This window comes from Larus michahellis, chromosome 8, assembly GCF_964199755.1.
Source record: "Larus michahellis chromosome 8, bLarMic1.1, whole genome shotgun sequence".
NCBI lineage: Eukaryota > Metazoa > Chordata > Aves > Charadriiformes > Laridae > Larus > Larus michahellis.
The window spans coordinates 38314898-38337081 of record NC_133903.1 but is presented as its reverse complement, the minus strand read 5'-3'; the positions used below and the strand labels follow the sequence as shown (position 1 = coordinate 38337081).

The 22184-nt window shown below is 38.8% G+C and overlaps 1 protein-coding gene across 8 annotated transcripts in view; it reads right to left on the bottom strand.

Annotated features, from left to right (window-relative positions):
* BCAR3 (BCAR3 adaptor protein, NSP family member) overlaps nucleotides 1-22184 on the bottom strand; it is a 117312-nt gene that overhangs the window by 40806 nt on the left and 54322 nt on the right. For 4 of the 8 annotated variants that reach the window (XM_074599438.1, XM_074599441.1, XM_074599440.1 and 1 more), the window contains one exon: nucleotides 12958-13285. In XM_074599438.1, coding sequence (XP_074455539.1) covers nucleotides 12958-13285 — 328 coding nt within the window. Of the gene's footprint in view, nucleotides 1-12957; nucleotides 13286-19620; nucleotides 20189-22184 lie in introns of those variants that run through there. The other 4 variants (XM_074599439.1, XM_074599442.1, XM_074599444.1 and 1 more) reach the window with 4 other exon arrangements.

Genomic DNA, 22184 nt, shown 5'->3' with positions numbered 1-22184 from the left:
AGGCGAACCAGAAGATAGAGGGGAAAAAAGGGACCTACATTTCCTTCACCATCCACATGACAAAAGTGCTTTGAAATTTTGCGCTTTAGGAAATGGATGGTGTAACAAGTCTCTTCATAAGTACTATAATATTTAATCTGGTAGGCTGTTACACAACAAAATGTAGGAAACCCTGCAACTCACCACAAGCACAGGTTATACATAAAGATGTTTTTGTTGTAGCCCTATTCACCTCGGATACCTTTCTCCTGCCAGATTGACCCCTCTCTCTCCCCATCTTCCCTTGCTAAGTCTTAATCTTTGTGCAAATTTGTTAAAGTTATTTTCGAGGAATAGTAACTTTAATTGATGTGCAGTAACTAGTACTAAAGATTAACTACTGCATTTTCCTGTCATTCAATTCCACCATAACGCTGCCACATTATATGCAGAAAATCAGATTAAGCAGTTAGCCCAAATAACTAGGAACTAACCAAATAACTAGATCACAAAACTAACTGCTGAATCTCAGCTCTCTGTTAGCAATGGTGATGTGCTCCTTTATGCCATATGCTCCCAGCAAAGGAAATCTGTAATGTCAGGAACCTAAGAAAAATATAAAGTACTTCTTTTCCCTTCCATTTTCCCCTCTCAAGGAATCTCAACAAAAATGGTGAACCCACAATCTCACTTCTTGTATTAAATGATCTGCAGAAAAAAATTAATACTTTCAGATAACTACCAGATCAGATGAAAGGTACTTGCAGGCTCTGCAGTCTCTAAAATAAATTCAATTTGTTTCAATAATACTAAGTTCTTCATCTTTTATCAGATTTTACTACATTTTAAGTAATGCTAATTTTTACCTCCATAATATGCTTGAATTTACATCTGTATTCATTTGCATCTGTTTACCTACAACACTTATGTATTACTGTCTGCATATAAGTCAACCAATACTGTGTAAACTGTGGGTTCACAAATTGTGTTTTATTACACATTTTGGATTCCTAATAATCAGATAAGCCCTACTTCCATTCAGATAAAAAGCACATTTAACACAGAAAGATGTCACTTGGAATAGAGAAGTTTTCCGAACACCTCAAGCTAAGGTGTTGGGTAAGCGCTGCAGTACGACACACAGCATTTACCTTCATGCTCTTTACAGGCTCGTTCTGTCACAGACAGGAATTTAAGAAAGGGATGCAAACACACTCTCATATCCATTGCAGGTATTCACATTGCTGCCAGACTCTATCACCTCATTTCATGACAAAACAAAATCCCTTTCCAACAGTTTTTTTTGCTCATAGAGAAAAAAAACTCCAAAACCTGCCTGACTTGATACATGTAATTAAGCCGTTCTCCTGAGACCTCTGCTGACCCTCCTCCACATCCACAAGGTTTGTGTGGAAACTGTAGTAGCATAAACACTCCTCCAGTAATAATTCATCACTAAAAGAAATGTTAGTCATCACAGTCTTAACCTTCACCATTCTGAGGCTGTCCTAAGCCAGAAACACATTATTTCTAGAGCATCCCTACTGACATCTGACAACGCCTTTCTCTGCTGGCTGATCTTGCAGACATACAACCCTTTAATCTCTCCCTAGCAGTCCTTGGAAACTATCTCAGTTTCTTTTCAGTCCAGCTACAGCATTCTTATGAGAATTATGGCGGGTTTTCCATGTATGGGTTTCTTACTGATATTGTCAAGAAAATACACGGAGCTGGCAAGTCAGGCATGGGGCTCCAGCAACCCTACAAAAAGACAAAGACAAGACAACTGAAAATGTGGAGCTGCTCCTTTGCTCTTCTTCCCCCAAAATGCTGTTGCAATGATGCTTGGTGGCATACTGGTTGGAAGTGACTGTCTGTGAGGAAGTACTGATACCTTTGAACACTGAGAACCAACATAACTTCTCAGAAACAAGGATTATCGTTCTATGTAGATTCCTTCAAGATACAGCTAAAGCTGACTGAAATGAGAAAAGGGAATGGAATTCAGATGTTATTGGATGCTATTCTTCCACTTCCCAACACCTCTAAATGACAGCCAAATGTGTGGGAAGAATTAAAAAAAAAAGCTTTTTGAAGCTGTCAGCATCAGCAATCATCAGCTAAAAGGAAGAAAAAAAAGAAAAAAATCCCTATAAAGTAACCTGAATTGTACTTCTGGTATGACAAACTAATTACTGCCATACCGCCAACTTCAAATCCTGCATTGATTTCATGACAACGAGCAACCAAACATGAAAATCCAGTAAAGAAAACACTGAAGTCTGAATAACTAGTCACTCTTTCAAAAATATTTGATAAAATTGTTATGTACTTATAATCAATGCTACAACTTAAAAGCTGAATCCTGAAGTTCAGCCCCAACACAAATCATTCGGTCCAGTGGGTGCACGGCAATAGCCAGAATCTCAGTAACTCAGAAACGGTCTTTTTTTTCAGACTCTGAGGTTTGTCCAATAGTTTTCTCTAGAACTGCTTCAATTAAGAACTTTTAACCAGATATCCTGTAATCTTTAGCCATTGAACCTATGAAAACCTCCACCTTTCTACTAACAATTGTACGTTACCCCCTCTCATCATTGTTGTTGTAAAGAATCCCGCAACATACACACCTTGACAGACTAAGCCATATTAAGCGTCTGCCTTCTCCAGGCCTTTGACATCCTCACAGACATATCACAATTATAAATTAGCTGTGATAACCTTAATAAAATTCAAGCATAGACGCAACAGTATTATCAGAGATGCCCAAATTTTCACCACCATTCAGCTATCACGTAGATACTCTTACAGTGATAGAAACTGCCGAATGGCCCTGAAGCAGCTTTGTGCTACTCCACACTTTTATAAATGTACTTGTGGGAAAAACATTAGGACATGTTGCCAGTACTTGATATATGAAAGTATGTTTGTTTCTTTATTTTAAAGTGACCTTTGGTGGGGACATTTTCAAAGGCATCTCCTTGCTACTACATTGAAAGAGTGATCCTGAGAAGAACAATCTTCTCAATAGTGCCAACGCCAACAGTGGCAATGCCAGATCAGAGTGAAGACAACACTGGCTCAAAGGGAGCCTGTACTGAAAATGTACCAAGCTGTTGCATGGCTGCTTACACAGACAGAACTGCTATAAAGAGACCAGATGGGATCAAATACCTTCTTCACTTTGTGTCTTTGAAATCTCTCCATCTATGTAGATTTAAGAAATACACTACTACTTAAGTATGAAGGTGCAAGTTTGAGCATGCTAGACATACTGTGTTTAAGTATATGTACTGCAGACTGATGTTATTTGTACTGTAAACTAGAGTAAAAGATCCAGTGATTTTATCCTCCAGCAGCCCCTGCTTCACACACACACTCCTACTACATTCCTAAGGCCATTCCACCCTTCTGTCTACAGCTGCACACCACCATGGACGTGACTCATTCAAACACCAGTGGAAACGAGAGCAAACTGCTATGACTAACTGCATAATGACCTGCAGTTCACACAGGAACAGTAGGGACTCTTCAATAATTAAAACTCAAGAAAAGATACAATGTACTTTTCTCTGAATTAAATGAAATCTCAGTGGTATTTGTTCAGAGTGCCCCTGCAAAGATAACGTTACAGCCATTTATTTTTACCACTTCAATCTTCTGCATCCCCCCAACTTGCTCCATTTTACCTATCACAGCAGAAAAATCTACCCCATTTTTTCTACCTTTCCAAATAAATTTCTGCTTCTGCACCACATACAGTACTGGTCTCTACAACCTCTTCAAAAGCTCAGACTAGGCGCTCCCATTCTTTTTCCTTTATTTTCCTTAACATTTAGGAATCCCAGAGCCAAACCCCTGTTCTTCAAAGCCCTTCTTAAATCTTCTATGCCCAAGACTGTTACAATGTTGTGAAAGTAGTAGTTGGGCAGCAAGACTATTGCTTATCCAAAACAATCACTATTTCTACAGACAACTCCCTCTACATACATGCTGTCGTCTGTCAACTTATACCTTCAGCTAGCAACTCTTTACATTCAGTGCTTTAGTTGCTGTAGTTATTCAGAATCCACCTCTACAAATTTTTAAGTGTTCAAAAATTATTTAACCTTACAAAATAAATATACGCACTCCCAAAAGACTGACAAATGCTGAACAGAATCACAGACTCCATCAATTCACCTGAAATTCACCTAAATCTAGGTACAGTTTATTCACAAAGCGTGGCTGTCACCTGGCTGATATGTCTTTCAGGAATGTGTATTTGTAGTGAAGCACAGGAAAGTTAATCCTATACTTTAGTACTGAATAAGATGACAGTGGGAGGAAGAACTGTCCTCCCTTACCCCAATTTAAGAAGCTCATTATATCAAATGCGTCTCTACATTGGATATTGTGAGGAAGCATTAGGAACATTGTTAGGAAACAGCAGAGCTAGGACAGAAACTTTGGGTGTGATGGAAGGAGTAATTCAAGAAATTTTCTACTACATACAGCATCCTCTGTCCAAAGAGGAATCGGCCCGTAAAGACAGAATTTTTCAGGAAGTTTTTGAAAAATTGCATATACTCATTCTGGTTGGGGCTCTGACAAATTTGGGCTCAAGTTTACCTGGCAAGTCATTCATTAACAATACGGTCCTGATACCACAATTAATTTCAAACAATGATACAACTGTGCCCATCTCATACAGCACTTCAGTTCCTCTGCTCAGAAGCCGAAGGACTAGGCTTTAATTAATCTCCAATACTGGAGAGACGGTCTCTCTTTTTGAGACATTTTGTCCAGTTCCCCTTATCTCTCTCCCCCAAGATCCCACATGGGCAGATTTTGATAATTGTTGCCTGTAGCTAGGTTTTCAAAATGCCCATAAAAAGCAAGAAGTGAAGTTTTAGTTCTGCAGGTCTATGTCAAGCAAGCAAAGACAGCAGATGTACGCATCAAATGGGAACAAAAGGGTGAAGTGTTGAATGGAACTTGAGTAGAACTAAACAACACAAGAATCTGACATCAACAACGGACAGAGGGGCTGGAAACGAAAGGCAGACAAGCCAAACCAGAAACAGTCCCCAAAAGTTAAAGGATAAGAGGATTTGTCACTGAATGTAAGCAGAGAACATTAGCTATTCTCTGCTTATACAACAGAGCCTTCCTTCTACCACAAACATCAACCAGCTTTAGTGGGTTGCTCTGCCCCACCTCTGAGATGGCCAAGGTCAGATTTGCAGGTGCATATGTGAACAGGACAGATGAAGAGAAAGAATGGGAAATTCTGGGACAAAAAGCATGAAGTTTTGGCAACATCTAAGGAATGCATCCTCTTTTGAAGAGCCTGTTTCTGTGTGCATGGAAGAAGTCAATGAGACAGTCAGTAGCCCTAAATTCACCACACTTGTCTTACTCTTACTACAAAATCAGAACCACAAACTCCCAGTCTGGTTCAGGTTTTTTAGAAAACAAAACTCATACTAAAAGGAAGTTTCAGGCATTACACCAAAACTATAACTATTTTTACTTTAAAAATTCTGTGGTTTTATAACAATTTCCTCCCCACCTTACCCTAAAATTTAAAGGGAACTGCATTCTATAAACCCAACAAACTGTATTATTTACTTTTCTCCACACAGGAAACATGTAAAATACTTATTTTACTTGATATATTCAGGTCTTAACTTGATAAAATTTTATTTTCATAATGCACCTAGCCATATGCTCTAAGTGCACACAGAGCATTCATATAAAAAGTAACAAAAATTAAAAATTATCCAATGTACAATATTTTCAAAATCACTAGTTAGAACAAAATAAATGCTGTCTAAATACCTGACCCACCATATCCTCAGAACTCAAAGGAAAACAGTATTTGCAGCATCTGGAGAAGCAAAACAGACTGCAAATTCTGACAAGAAAGAAGCAAATCCCTGAACGGTGTGCTCCTCACCGAGTACTGCCTTGCCTGGTCTTTTCCCTTATAAATCAACTGTCTATTCAAGGACTTCAGCAGGTCTCATCTATTGCGGTAATACAAAAGAGGAAAGGAAAAGTTTCAGGAACACAGAATCCAGTCACGAATGATTTTATACCTCAAGACTAACACCTTGCTAACACCTTCCAAATGCACTGCCCTCCAAGGACAAGGTCCTGCAGAGGACAGTGAGCCTGCTTAACTTCATGCTGATCAAGTTACCCTATTAATGTCAGTGGTACTAGTCAAGTTTAAAATTGAACTTTTTTCCCCCTCCCCGCAGAGTTATATAAGATGAGACAAGTACGCAAGTCTCGCCCAGCTAAACATGCAGAACCTTGAAAACCAGAAATTTTGAAGAGTACAGAACATTCCAAGTGACCAGATAAACTAATCTACTCTAGAACAACTCTGCTGCAGCAATAGAAAGTCCAATGCCAAATGATAGCACTTTATCTGAAATAATGGGGGGAAAAAAGCTGACACAGAAAAACAAGACGGGAAAAAAAAAAGTCTGCTGACCAGTACTCAAGAGTCTGAAGTCTAGCTAGATACACAGTTGGACACGCCTATCATACCTTCAGAACTACAGAAACTAAGTGTACTCTTATTGTCTGTATGTAGATACTTAGGGCTAGTCTATAAAATACATTTTGGTTTACAGGTTATTTGCCACATTTTGATCTTTTGCAACAGTGTTCAGTGAGCACTGGAAGACATTAGACCCACTGGTTTGCCCATTTCCTCAGTGAAAGAATTGAGGTAACCACAACCTGCCCTCCCACCCCCTCATTCAATTTTTCTTTTTCAACATGCCTGAACCATGTTAAAAGAATGTTGGATATGAACAGTTCATGTTTGAGATTTTGGTAGAGTGAAAAGAAGCTGTTATGCTCTATTTACCTACAAAAAGGAATAGCTTGTAGACACATCAATAAAAACAGCAGTAGTGTTGTAGCTACAATCTCATTCAGGACTTTCAACATAGCCAGGAATTTACAGGGCTTGAAAACACAAAATCAAGACAGGAGAAAAGCAGAAGAGATTAAAATTATAGCTCTGTAGTTACAACTTTATGCTTCTAAATATATAAACAGTTAAAAGTAGCTTTAAAAACAGGGGGGGAAAAATCTAGTTCTGACCGGCTGGTATGTCAGAACCTCTCACGAAGAGTGATAAAACAAAGCATCCAAGGCATTATACATAATTTAGAGAAACGCACAAAGTATTTTGATTACAAGCCAGTTTCAACAGTAGAGCCCTATTGTTTATCAGTGACTCCATTTCTGAAACATCAGTATTGACAAAGAATGGAATTTGAACAAAGAATTGTCTTTGCAAGTGTGAACAGATGAAATGGTTACTGGAAGGACAGCTAGTAAACAGGAATGAAACCAGCATATATTCACAAACATCCTGTGTAACGGAAAACAGCCAGTGTAAATTAATGTCAACTTTGTTTGAAGGCTTTAATTAGCATGAAAACTTAGAGTGATCATTTCTGGCAGATGGTAGGCTTCAACACTTCCGAGGGGAAGGCTGAGCAGAGGGAAAATAGTAATTTAATGCAAATGTGTGACCACACAGTTACTACTAAAATATCCAAAGCTCTACTCTTCAGAGTCCCATACTACACATACAGGGCAAGGACGTTAACTCATCTTTCTTTCCATCAAATGCTAAATTTCTCATACGCATACTTTTATCAGTCAAGTATCTTTTCTAAAAAGTCCAAGTTGGACACATGTGAAACACAAGTGCCTTAAATAGGCATGTCACTTTACAAACTGCATAAAAAAAATTAATAACCCTATTCGTAAGAAACTGTGTCTAGCTTTGATTTTACTACTGTGCTAGATTATCCATCCTGAAATTTTTATTAAATTCCTTCAAAGCATCATGAAGAGAAAAAATAAAACCAACAATACCAACTTTGTGCAAATTTGCATCCTATTTCTGGCCTCTTGACAGTTTATAACTTCACACCAGAGCTGTTATTAAACTGAATTTCAATTTTGTTGCAAAGCCTGTTTGTTTCAACAGGAATACAGGCTGGGTTTTTTTTTCCTATTACTTTGCAGGCAGTAGAGAAATTACCAGTATTGAGAAAGGAATATCTTTTTTTCTTTTCCTCACCATGCTTTAAACTGATTGTGAAGATCACATCTTTATTAGCCTGATTCTCTAAGAACACAACTTGTATTATTTCTCTCCTCACGAAACAACTTTGTAACTAATGACCTGTTTGACAGTTGGGTATCAAGAAATATTTTTCTTTCTCACAATTTCAAAAATTAAGTGGCTAGAGGCAGTGCAGGAAATGACTTCCTCCATGACAACTTGCTAAGAAGACAACTTTGTCATGAGGTTCAAAATTTATTAGTCAGAGAATCCACATAAGAATAAACACTATGAATATCCTAACCACGGAAAAAGTCTTTGTTGATGTTTATTCTATAGTAAGTACTGAAGAATACATGCAGCAGCACCCATGACTATGGAATGGATTTTTGTGTGTCTTGAAAAAGTACTAATTTCAAATCAAAACCCCAACTGGAGGAAAAACTTTCAGAATATGTTTTATGCTCCCCTTTCTTCTTCTCTCCCTGGTATGGGGATCGGCTTACCAATAACGGATAGTATATATGCAGCGCTATTGAAATTCAAACAAAACATAAGCCTTGTGTGATAAATATGTCTCTTGGAATCAGACTCTGTTAGTTTTTATGAAACCGTTTGTTAAATTTTTTATTAGGAAGTTTAGGAATACAGACTAGTATAGCTGTCAGCTGTGAGACAATCCAAGCAGCAATTACTTGTTCTGCTACCTCTTGCAACCACACTGCCTCACGAAATGGAGAACATAGGATCAGTACTGGAATCTACTTTTGCTTTGGAGTACTTGCAAAATCCTTGCACCATTCCATCTTCTTAACAACCCTCAGAAATTCCTTGCATCTCTACATGAGGAAACATTTATGTATGTTTGTATCAGAGGCAGTACCAGACCCCCAGAGACAACTACTACCTTAACCCAAGACTACGTGGGTACTGTTGACATCCAACTGAAATGGTGCAGAATGCTGAAATTGGTCTTCGACAACTGCCTTCATCACTACATTCAAACGTGCTGTGATAGTGCTAGTTCTGCATTGCTTTCAGGTCTTGTTTATCTGACGGCTATTTGGCTGCATTAATGAAAAAGCATGAAAATTCCACAGGTCTGTTAAACTGGAACATCAGTCAGGGAGAACCATAATCATCCAAGCGCACAAGTAGATCCAAGTGACACCATTTCTTCTGTTAAGCCAACGTAAATTCAAGTTTTTGATTTTAAGAACATGAGGCTATGGCTCATCATCTCTGATTTTTGCCCAACTGTAGGTAGGACAAATCTTGCTAATAAGGAGTGCAGACTTGTGATGTGCTTGGTCACAGAAAAACTGAAGTGAGTTTGACATTTCCAATATTCATTTATTTGAAATTGAATATGCCTTGTAAGATCTATAGAGAGTCTAAAATTATGCAAATAATTGAGCTAGCACTGCCTGTGAAAACTAGGAAATATTGGGGTGGGAGAAGAACCGCCTATCCTTCCCAAAACACTAGAATAGAGAAACAAGAATTATTCTATTTCTCTGGTCAAGATAGCTGTGCAAGACCATGGGTATCGACATACGAAGTACTTGATAGAGCAAATACAGCCAGTACTCTCTGCCTCTGCAAGAAAGATGCCTGGGCTGACCCCCTTTTCTTCATCCACCCAAGTGTGAAACTTTAATAATTAAAAAGAACTTGGAAATTCTGGACTTCCTGATGGCAGCCACGAGACACAGGACCAAAAAAAAGACTACAGGTTCTAGCAACAAATATGCATTTGAACAATTTTTCTTTTAAATAAAGGTGTCATAATATAAGGCAAATCTAATTAAACAAAGATAACTCATGGACCAGCTGTCAAAGGAAAATTCCAATTGTGCTTTATTTAGGTTTAGTTGTTCTTTATTATCTGATGTTGACAATACACACAAACAGCTTTACAGTTTTACAGGCTAAAGTTTCTTAAGAAAGTTCTTAACTTTCAAGAGAGAATTCTTATTTTAGACGGTAAAACTAACTTTCAAGAGCTCAGCTGCTTCTAACTTTGCCTATTTAATTATTTCCAAGAGACTAAAAATCAGACACAGGCTTTCTCAAGAAAGAAAACTTTTTTCCCCTTTGAACTAAGTAGAACATGTGCACATTCCCAAACCAACCAGAAGAGAACACAACCTTACTCTATTGAAAGTTGACAAAATAATTTCTCCAAGTCTTCAGAAGTGACTCTCAGGTTTGAAAAGACTTCATATCTCTTTTTTTCCCCCCTGAAACTGCATGAATTAGTTACTGCAGCATTAGAAGATGCTTTTGTACATCAAAATTTTATTTTTCCATGTTAATCCCAAAGATACTAGAAATTCCATAAGGCCATACTATTTATGGTCATATAGGTGTAAAAATCCTGACAGAATAGAATCCTATGGATAAATTACAATACATAGACTTCATCTGGGCTGCAGAGTAATGCAAGTGGGTAGATGTAATATAAGATGGGAGAAAAGTTTCTGTAAATCACAAGAGTTCCGTTAGAAAATGACACAATTAATTATCTTTTTCCTCTTCTCCTCACTTTGGTTTATTTTTTTGTTCCACAAAATTATGTATTATGTATTTATATATTAAAGTTTATAATACTCATTTTGAATTATTTAAAACCTTATCAAAGTTATGTTTTTTTAAAATTAGAAGTAATCAAACTTAAACTATGACATGCCTGAGTGACAGTTTAGTATAATCAGATCCATGTGCACATAAACACTGTAATCCTAAGGACTATTAGTTCTGGTCCACCGACACCAAAAACAGCACTTTGGTTGAACAATGCATCACGAAAAAGTTTCATTAAAATGTGTGTTCACACTTTTAATTTTTGTGAACAGCATTATAGCAATGAAAGATCGATTTACTCCTGAATGAGAATATCCATGTAATGTTACACTATTTCATGAGTTCCTACACTGAAACTGAAATATTACAGGACTTTTTTTCACAAAACTCTGATAAAGAAATGTGGACTTCCCTATACTATTAGTCCCAACTAATTTCAACATGAGTGTAAGCAACAGAATATATATCTAGCATATATGGTAGAATGCTTACCACAGGAAAAATCAAACTTGCTCTCAATTTTCTTTTAAGCATGCTAATAAAAGGTGCTGAGTTATCCCAAGAAGCCTCAAGAAGTGACATACTTGCTGACTGTCAAGTTGGTAGTGCCTTCTGCTCTAATACAACTGGGCTGTCAGGTTATGCAGCAGAATGCATAAAGATCCATTGTAAAAGTTACAGAAAGCAAAAGTTAGAAGTTGTTACTATAGCATTCTGTGTGTATTTTAGCAAAGCAATTGGAAGACCAAACACAGGAACAGCATTTGCTGCTATGACTCAAAAGACACAAATTCTATTAACAAGCTGCACTAACAACATCCTTTGAATCTCTTACTATTTCAAAAGCATCACGTTTTAATTCTGATCAGGCAGAACTTCTTGACATCTTCCTCTGAAGCATTCTGTTATTGGTTATGCAAAAGTATTCTTCACAGGACAAGGAAAGTTATCTGTTACAAGTATAAATATATTTAATATGGAGGCTTTGGCCTCTGAAGAAAACATCTCTTGCAAATCATGTTTAGTAACTGCTCTTGAGAAGGAAGACATTAAGTAAAACTTCAGTGTATACCACCATATTCTTTTTATGGCAGCAGCCCTAGCTGCTTGCATTCTCTAAAAGTATGCAAATCAAAGAAGCTAATTATGTTAAAAAGCCGGTTCATGTAAGCAGGTACATCTCAGAGATCAGTGACAGAGGAATACTAAACACAGTGAGGCCCTTTCTTCTTTCAAAGTGAATGGGGTATAGAGAAGAAAGACTTATTTTCAAGTGAGAAGAAAGCCAAGCCCAATCCCGTGTGCCGCAAGCAAAAAGTGTACAAAAACCACTCTACACACACAACCCCACATAATTAGAACCGTCCTTCCTTCACAGGATTTAAAAACAAGAAATCTTAAAGTGATGGACACAGCAAAACTATAAATCCTAATTCAGAAGTTGTCATTTGATTATCTTTTCTCAACCTTTAACTCTGTCACCCAAGCAACCTAACCCATTCTCATCTTTGTGGCTTTAACTATCTACTGCATTACACTGCATTTTTCTTGCGTTAGCTGGAAATTTTTTCCCACTTTATAGACCTCAAAATCAGAACCAAAAAAAGAACACTTACATAATTATTTACTTTTTTGTAAGCAACGAAATATCAATGATGATAACAGATTCCCAAAAGAAATGCTATCTATGACAGTATAATTCTTTCTCAAGAGTCATGGATATTATAACCAGGAAGTGAGGCAAGAATAATAGGCAAGGATGCAAAAGGTCATTTCAAAGCAATTCAGTGACTTTTAAAAGTCTCCTTCATGGGAACAGTACGTACAATGCTATAGCTTTTAAACATTTAGAGGTGAGACCTAGTCCTTAAAAATTATTTTTAAAAACTACACAGATGTCAAAAAAAGACTAAAAATCCAAATCACTAGATCCCACTTAAAGAGTGGTATAGAAGGACATTTAAACAGGCATGAGTATTTAACAGCTCATATACTGGCTGATCTTATTGCAAAAGGCAAATTATTTTGAAGCCTGAGCTAGTCAGTAAGTCAAAAAAAAAAGAAGAAATTCTCAGAATTCCTGAAATCTATGCATCAGATTCACTCCTCCCTGTCCACACCCTGCATGTTTCACACTGGTTTTTGTTTTGCTTCTCCATCAAAAACCTAAATTGAGTACTAGGGAGAAAAATCAACCTCTGTTAGAATGCAGAGTTATAATAAACAGCTGCACCTATAACTGGACATTTGGAGGTCTATAAAAACCTATGCAACAAACATATGTAAATTAAGGTTTTACAAGGTACCTGGCATGAAGCTTGTTGCTCTTCCCACTTTGTGGAGGGTACTCTTCTATAACATCCTGTACAAAAGGTGACTGCTGCCGGTGTGTTCTGGTATATGGCAATGTTCCCATGTGGCTAAACATATCACAAGACCTGATGGGAATTGTCCCCTTCTTCTTCCTAGGAAGAGTGCCATGGATAGAGATGTCTTGAAAGGAGTCTGAGCGATGCTCAGTTGGCGAAGGTTTAGTGGTCAAAAGGTCCATGGAAGAAGCTAATGAGAACTGGTGGTTCACTGGGCCATTTCTGGGAAGACTTGAAAATTTTCCTGCAGCTATCATTTTTGGTTCTGGAAAAACAAAAACAAGATTTATCATAGCGCATCAACCCACAAAGCCCCCACTTTAACAGAAGTTAAATAGCATGACTAACAAAGGCATCTTGAACTGAACTACTTCTTTGTTTTGAGGCAGTCAGATACCTCAAGATGTAGCCTATATTATAATACAGTCACGTTGCTCCCAACTGCATGTCAAGCACACATGTATATTAACTCTTACAAATGCAAAAAGTCACAACAAAAACCAACACCTCTGGACACACATGCAAGAGCAGGCCCTGAGCAATTCTCCATTTTTATCCACAAAGTTCCTCTTTTTTGCTCTTTCACATCATCTGAAGACTGAGACATCAACTTAGAAATATTAACAAAAAGAAAAGTTTTAAGAACATTTTGACAAAAAATAAAGGACACTCTACAGCTTGGTTTGGAAAAGTATGTTTCTAAACCCAGTAACTGGCACACTGTGAGGAAAAAACTGTTTCTGAAGAGTCTTGCTCAAGTGATAAATCTAGCAGAGAACTGGTCACATATTTCTAACAGGCTGTAAACTAAAGGGCTCTACCCAAGAGATAAGGGCAGGAGCAGATTACTGGGATTCTCTTCTTCAGCATGCACAGACGGCTGGCTCAAATCGTTGTTGACATTAGGGATTTGCATAGCTGTCAGTCTCTTGTACCATCAATTACAGCCTGCCATACAGTACAGGTTTTTCTGTTATCGTGAGCAAAAAACTTCACAAGACAAACACTTCAGGCACATTAACAGACTGCTGTTCTGTTCCTCAAAAAATGCTGCCTTGTGCTAACTTTATAGCATTACATTACAGAAGACAGGCTACCTTATCCTATCCAGTTATATTAGCCTCCAAAAGCCACCCTGTGAACATACACACAGGCTTAAAGGTCAACCAGTCCTACATTATTTAACCTAGGTAGTAGTCAACCAGGTGTCTCCTATAAAAATTGGAAAAGCAACAAAGGCAGCAGAGATTGATATGGAATCAGAAAGCAGAAGAGCTTTTGGAAATAAAAGTTATGGACAGCGAGAATCTGTTCTGACCTCGGACAAGTTTCATGCTGAAAAACAAGAGTAGCACCCTGAAGGCCCAGCAGCCTGGAAGTCATCTGCTTACAGCTGCACAAGAATTCCTCTGGTTTGGGGGAATGCACAGGTGTTACACAGAACACAGAGCTGCCTCTATAGCACTCCTGCTCCCTTCTCCAGTCTCAGCATCACAGGTACTATCAAAGCATTGCTGTACTGAACCTACTGTTTCTTCTACTCAGAGGTTATCATAAGAGGCTTAGTTTTACGGTAACACTAAAGCTGATCTCCAATTTATGAAAGAATTCTGCTATTTCCTCTCAGCTGCATTGCAGGGATTCATAAGCTGTATAAGGTTTCCAGACTCCAACAACAAATCCCCACTTCTCCCTTATTGAAGGTCCTACAATAAATACTCATTAATTAAAGATGATAAACAGTATTTAGATATTTTTTTAACGCTTCAATTTGCCAAGGCCCTGGCCCTACAGCTATACTGTAGTAGAAAAACTTCTGGAAATAGCACCTCTGCCAGAGAGAATCTGTTTGGCTTTGGTCAGGTTTCTTGTTGAAAAAGAGTAGAAAAGAGTTGAGAAGTTAATAAGAACTGACACTTTTAGTTACACAGATCCAAATACAATTTGAAGTCCTAAAGAAACCAAACTACACTCTCAGAAATAATCTGCCATAAATTATCATATGGGCCCTTGATGTGAAATGCTAAATCACCTCTCCATTTACCATGTGGTTTGAGGACACAGTTTCTGCTGGCTAGTATTAAAAATATCACCTAATTATTTTCAAAATAATAATAAAAAAAAGGGCTGTAAAGTTAGTTTTACATTACAATTGTTCTAAGCAAAACAACCGGTCCGCAGATAGGAAGCTCTAAAACGCAAATGCTTAGCACAAAGCTACAACCTCCTATAGCTAAAGCAAACCGACAGAGCTTGTTTCCAGTAAATTTAGCTTTATTATTATTAGAGAGGAATGATAAAGATTACCTCAAACAACTGGGGGGGGGCTTCTTAGAATTCACACAACCATTTGAAAACTCAGTGTTATGTGTTTACTGGAGTAAGGTAGCAAACACCATTTATAATGAGCCTGAAAAATTGGAGGCTAGCTTGCTCATATAGCATAAACATGCTGTTACTCTGCTTTTGGGGACTGCTAGGATTCTGTACTTAATATTCATACTTTCGTATTGGTTTATAAAAAACACCTCCAAACCTCTAAATTCTGACTATTGAAGTGCAGGTTATCCTGTCAGAGAGATTTTCCTTAAGCTTTCCTGCAAGATTACCACGACTATGCTGAAATGCAACACGTGACATTTCATGCAAATAGGTATCAAGACCAAGCTGGTACAAATATAACCAACGAAACCTTAGGTTTAACAGTTGATACCAGATGAGTTCATGATAGGATTACAATGACAGTAAACTGTCAAGCACTTCATTTTTGAGGATCCATAAAGCAAGCTAAGAATTCCCTCTCCTAAACAAATCACAGGATAATTATTATAGCAAGCTAATATATTTTCAATCCAACAGTCTGAGAATTTTCAACAAATACACAATGACCCTCTGAAGCACAGCATTTTCCATTTAACCTCCCCTCCTAAGAAGCCCTTCCTAAGAAAACCAAACTCCTTCAGTCATGTCCTAATCATCACACCTTTTAAGTCACTCTTAGTAATATCTCATGATCTATAAACTCAATACCCAATGCTCAAATTCATGCCTGAGTTTTGTTTTGAGGAATCAAGTTAGAGTTCCAAAGTTAGCACGAAATACCTACATTCAAGAACTGGCAGGACATTTAGCCACAATTATGCGTGTACAGAAGCTTTGATAATATTTTGAGCAATCCTCCATTCAAAACCCCTCAAAAAAAAAAAAAAACCCAAACAAAAAAACCCAAACCCCCCAAAACAACAGGTCTGCTAACTTCTACCCATAAATTTATCTGCTTGTTTATGCGCTGCTGTACTATGTATTCTTCATAAATGTAAACCAAGAATTACAACAATTAGCCCAGTAGCAAAAGTCCTGCCAAACTATCCATACATTTTTCTCATATTGAATGTAAACACTGCAAGGAGGGTGCCTCTTCAGCTGAAGACTCTGGAATGTCTCAAATACTTTAGCATATGATTCAAAGAATGTTTGACTTTACTAGATATAGAAACCCTGAAAATTTTACTCCCTAAGAGACAGTGTGCTTTGAACACCTGCCATCATGCAATCAATAATGGAAACGGTAGAAACTATAGCAGAATGTCAGCCCAAAAGGAACTGAAATTTAATTGTACACATTCCTGTTTGTCAAAACGTAGCATCTAACAAAACAGAGCACTTCCAAAGTCATACAAGCTTCCCCCAATTAGATGCAAACAAGGTTGAGTTATGCCAAAATAACTTTAAAAATGCTAAGTGAATCTGTATTTATAGAGAGTGACATTTCTCTTTCTTCAGTCTGTAATTTGGGAAAGTATAAGGGAATAGAACTGGCCGAAGTCAGATTGTGAATTCAGAGAACTGGAGAGCATGAAAAGTTTCCAGGTAACTTCTGACATGTTCTAGTTTTTTGTTATGAATAAGGGTGAGGGAATACAAAAGACGACGTCTTTAAAATCAACATGGCATTTAGGAAAACAGTATGAGACTGGATGTAGAATAAAATACATATCTTGTGGGCAAGACCAAACATGCACCAAGCTCTAATCCGATGGTGTGTGCATCTCTTCATATCATTGCTCAAAATAAAAAAGACACCATATGAACGATGAAACAAGTAATTTTTGCTTCCCCAAAACAACATATAAAATATCCTTCTACTCATGCCCTCTTGGCTTTGGGATGAAAACACAAACTTTCTGGCTCAGCTTGTCTTCATGAAAACTTTCTGATGTTCACACAGTCTGAGGAAACATTCTGATGGGTCAGTCAACCTGATAACAGGTACAAGAATAAGAACCCCTTCCATACCACAACGTAACACAACTAGTGGCAATGGCTGCTACTTTGTTGTTTCAATACATTGAGGAGGGGAAGCGAGGGAAAGGGAAGTCTCCAGTTTGGCCTCAGGGATTCAGGACAAACAGTCCAAGGCTGTATATGCTCATGCTAATGGAAACCTCATAAAAGGAAATAGAAAAGCAATTTTGGAGTTCTGAATCAAGCTATCTCAAAAATCTGAGTTACATCTAAACCAGTTTTGGACATTAAAAGATTACACTTCTCTCAGAATCTTATTGATCTGCAGTCTGGGTGATTCCCCCTGTCAGATCAAATTCTCTGAAGTCTTTACCTGGTGTTACCATACCACCAGTGGTACAATACTTTATGCAAAGTCTTACCATGTCTTTATCATTATATATGCTATGAAGTTAAGAGGGCTTGAACATGGTATAATACATCCAACTGAAGAGCAACTACCTTATGTTCTCAGGTCTTTACAAGATGGAGTCAACTTTCGTGAAAACCCTATTTACTTTTGACACAGCAAATTTCCTCACAACCTCCCCCACACACCTGCCCTGCCTCCCACAAAACCAAGAGCAATAAAATAGGATGAGTGGGAGATATATTGCTCTTTTCTCCCTGCTAAGTTACTTGGCACATTTGCATGCGCTATGCAGATGCACACGAGAAATAATGAAATAAGCAACCTTAATGGTGAGGAAAGTCAACTTCAGGACAAAAACCAGATCAATTTCCTTAGATTTATTTTTTGTGTAATAAGAGAGTAAGTTAGGGAAACAGAAAAAGCATTACTGAAAAGCCACTAAAGTTAACGTATGGTAGGAAGAAATAAAGTTAAAACTATAGCCACTACAAATTCAAGGTAGATTTCATGTTAATTGTCTCCCTAAGAAGCAATGTAATCTTCTTCATTAGCATAACAAAAAAGACAGGATTCCTGCTCCCAAAATGGCTTAGAACCAGCTTTCTACAACCTGTATCTTCTGCTTTTTTTTTTTTAAAAAAAATAAGATGAACTGATGCAGTAGCTGCTATAGCAAACTATAGGTCATAGGACTTTGAGAAGAATATTGAGGTTCAAGAACCTCCAGCCTGTTATGATAAGGAGAAATAGATTGAGAAAGCATATGCAACAGTTCAAAGGCTTTAAGCTACTATCAGAAAAAACATGAGTCTGTCAAACATCAAAAACTACCCACGAGATTACAGCCAGGTCAGTGCTTCCAAAGGGTCTTGAAGTGCTACCCAAATGTTCATGCTCTGTTTCTCTCCCCTTACATATGTCATACCATTTCCACCCCTCATACATCCTTGCACTACAATCTGACAATCGATTTAATTTTTTTTTTTTTTAAACTATTATTCTCAACAGAAAGCAGGTAGGCCAGGATAAGTTATCTCTGAAATTTTTGTTTTGAGATGAGAGAAACAGATAAAGCCCACACTTCTCTTCATGAGTTTTCTCGTGTAGAATACCTTGATATCTATGAAAAACATAATGAAAAAGTGATCGTTGAAGAGGATTCAATAACTAGAGACCTCCTCATTCGGCCTATACTACAGAATTATCTCAGAAACTTAAGTGCCAAACCAGTTAGCTGAGTAATCCTGAACGGTATGAAGCCTCGACTTGAAATAAACATTCTCTCCCCATTTTGCTGGCAGAAATAGAGGACTTCACCAAGGTTACAGCCAAATCTCAGCGTTTTTCAGTTAATGCTTCAAAATACAAGCTTTTGTTCCTCCTCTAGTATAGGAAGTCATTTGCCTGCTCCTCTGTTTACCACGACGTTACTGAAAAAAACCCACAAAACAACCCACTCTAACTGAAAATGAAGTACTTAAAAAACCTTTTTAGCAGTAAGTATGCACTTAATTATTTTGAACTAACAACCGACTTCTGGAAATTACCAATTTGGACAGAAAAGAAGCGCTTTTATATACGCTCCTCTTTAAATGACCAAAAGTGAAAAAAAAAAAAAGAAAGAAAAAAAAAAAAGACACAGCATTTACTTTCTCTCTACTTAGTGAAGTATCTCGGCATCTCGAGGACACCGGTGTTTTACCCTTAGAGAATATTTAATAGATTTCCAGGGGATCAATTCCTGTAAAACCTAAGCGTTGAATCAAACATCTCAGTAGCCACTGCCACTACATTTCTGGTAGTCCGCAAGTCACCGCCGCCAGGTTCAGGGCTCGCCCTGCTCCTCCGTTCCCTGCTCCGATAGATGTGGCGGGACAACGGGACACACACACACACACAACCAGCTTTTCACTCTATGCCCGAGAGCACAACACTGTCCCCACCGTTACCCGTCCGATCACTGCTGCTTCCTTTCAGGCTTTCTGAGGATTAGCCCGAGGTTTTGTCCCGGTCCAAGCGACCTCCTGGCAGCGAGTCCCGTCCAGGTGCCTCGGAGCTGCGGAGCCCCGCGGGCGGCGGCGCCAGGGGGAGAGGGCAGCCGGAGGCCGAACCCGCAACCACCAACGGTCCGGAGCGCTTCCAGTAAGCGGGACGTTCTCAGAAGAGCCCGAGGTATGGCCGTGATCAGCCGTACCGCGATCGGCGCCGGCGCGCACCCTCGCACCAGCCTGCCCTAAAGAAGAGCAGCTCGCAATAACTGAACTAAGGGTGACTCAACCGGAGCCTTCTAAGCGCGCCTTATCGCTCGCTCGTCCGGGCTGCGAAAGTACGGACCTGGTTCTCTTTTCAACCCTGGCAAACGAGACCGACCGCCTCCCGGGCGCCGCTCACCTGGCGACCGCGGCCCCGGCGGGCGCGGGGCGGGGAGGGTGGCGGTGGCGCCTGGCCGGCCCCCGCAGACCCCCGCCGTCGCTCCGGCAGGCAGCGCGGCGGCCGCAGGCGCTCTCGGCGGCCCCGCCAGCCCCAGCCGTGATTTACGGCGCTCCGACCCCACCCCTCCGCGGGCCCGTCAGGCCGGGTCTCGCCGAACCCCGGCGCACCAGCCGTTTACAGGCGGTGACCTCTCCTTGCCCTTTTCCACGGATTTAAGAACTCGATTTCCCTAATTTCGTCTCCCAAATCAGCGCTGCAGCAAAAATTAAGAGGTTCCCAAAATCCACCCTGTTCACGGACAATTCAGGGTCTTTACAGACACAATTGACTTACAGGAGCAGACTTCCCCTTCATCCCACCATGTTACAGGGAGTCATCGCTGCAACAGGTTGGCGGTATAAAATGCATTTTCTAAAACAAACTGTCAAATATCTGTAAAGGATCGAGAGCTATCGACAGAATAGACGGCTAGTTAACCTTTTGTAAAGTATACCCTTTAAAACAATCAGTAACTATAGACAGACCACTCATTTTAGACAGAACACATTACCTCAGGCACCTTCAGCAGTACCACTGATTGAGCCAAAGGGCTTTTGCTTAAATAGGAATCAAGAAACACTCAGTTGACTTTTAAAGCACTGTCTAGATCAAATTTTTTTCCTTAACGTTGTGTTTGTCTCTTTCCTCTTGGCTCAGTCTTTCAGGCTGCCTGGCCAACATTTCTCAGTTTTGCTGCAGTTATTCCAGTTGTACAAAACAATTTTGATAACACTGTTCTTTCCCTCTTGTCAGAATTCATAAGCCAACATTCTGCAAACCTCTTCACACTATCCTGTTGGCATTAGCTTCCCAGAGGCAAATATTTCTCTGCCTAACTAAACATTTAATTGAATTTGACATAAAATATTTGATCCCTACTAGTTGCATGGTTGTTCTGTTTTGGGAGATCCTCTTCATGCGCTATTTTCATTTCACTCTAATGTTCAATCTTTTCACTCTCTCTCTCCATTTTTACCAGGACTAGCTTTCATAAGCGTCTTCTGCTGTATCTACTTCAGAGCCAGACCACATGATGTTGCTCAAGTTGTGGTCCTAAACTATCTAAATAATAAATGTCATTAAGGAGAAGATTATTCATTTTTCAGGACCTCTGTGTATTATCAAACCAATCATCAAAGATAAATGAAACTCCAGTATTCTCTCTCAAACAAGCTACACCTAGTGACAACAGCAGGATTAAAATTCCACATGGTGACTCATCATAGTGACATCTCTGGGTACTGGGTAGAACTAGGACATCTACCTTTTTGTAGTTTGGGCCTTTATGCATTGTCCAGAACACTGAATTTTGCAATCTGAGCTATCTAAATTACCTCACAGCAAAATGAATTTTTCAAAAAATTAAGCTATTCAAGACAGAAAGAGCACTAGACCTTCCTTTCAAGTGTAGCTACATCTTAAGAAAACGTAGTTCATCAAGACAAGATTCTTTAGCCATCACGTATGTTGCAGAAACAGGAGAGGAAAGTTCTTGGAAAAGTCTAGTAATTCTCCTAAATATAAGTAGAAACTTTGCATATGAAAGCTCATGTAAGATGAAGTTTAGTATAAAATAAGAGAGAAAAAAATTAAAGGCAGATAGCGCTCAAATACGCAGTAAGGGAAGAAGAGGAGACAGAAGATAAGAAAATTAAGTTTATCTAATATACCGAGGTAAAGGAAGCTCACAGTGGCATTTCTGACTGCTGCTCCCCTTCCCATAGCAACCCCACTTTGGTTCCTTAAGGCAGTCCTGAGCAGGAGCATTATCACTGTTGCTATTGCCACGCACCTTTTACAGTAACAACTTCCAAACCAGAAAAGTTGAAGTAAATGTGAAAGACAACAGTTTCCCAAAGGATTCATTCACTGGTGCTAGGACGTACATTGCCACTTGTGGCATGCTGACGGACGCAGACTTCTACACATATGTAACTTTCTCCCCTCAAATTACAGAAAATTATAACATCATACTGAAACTGAATAGAACCTTGAAGTTAAGAACAAAATTCAAACCAATTTCACATAAAATCAG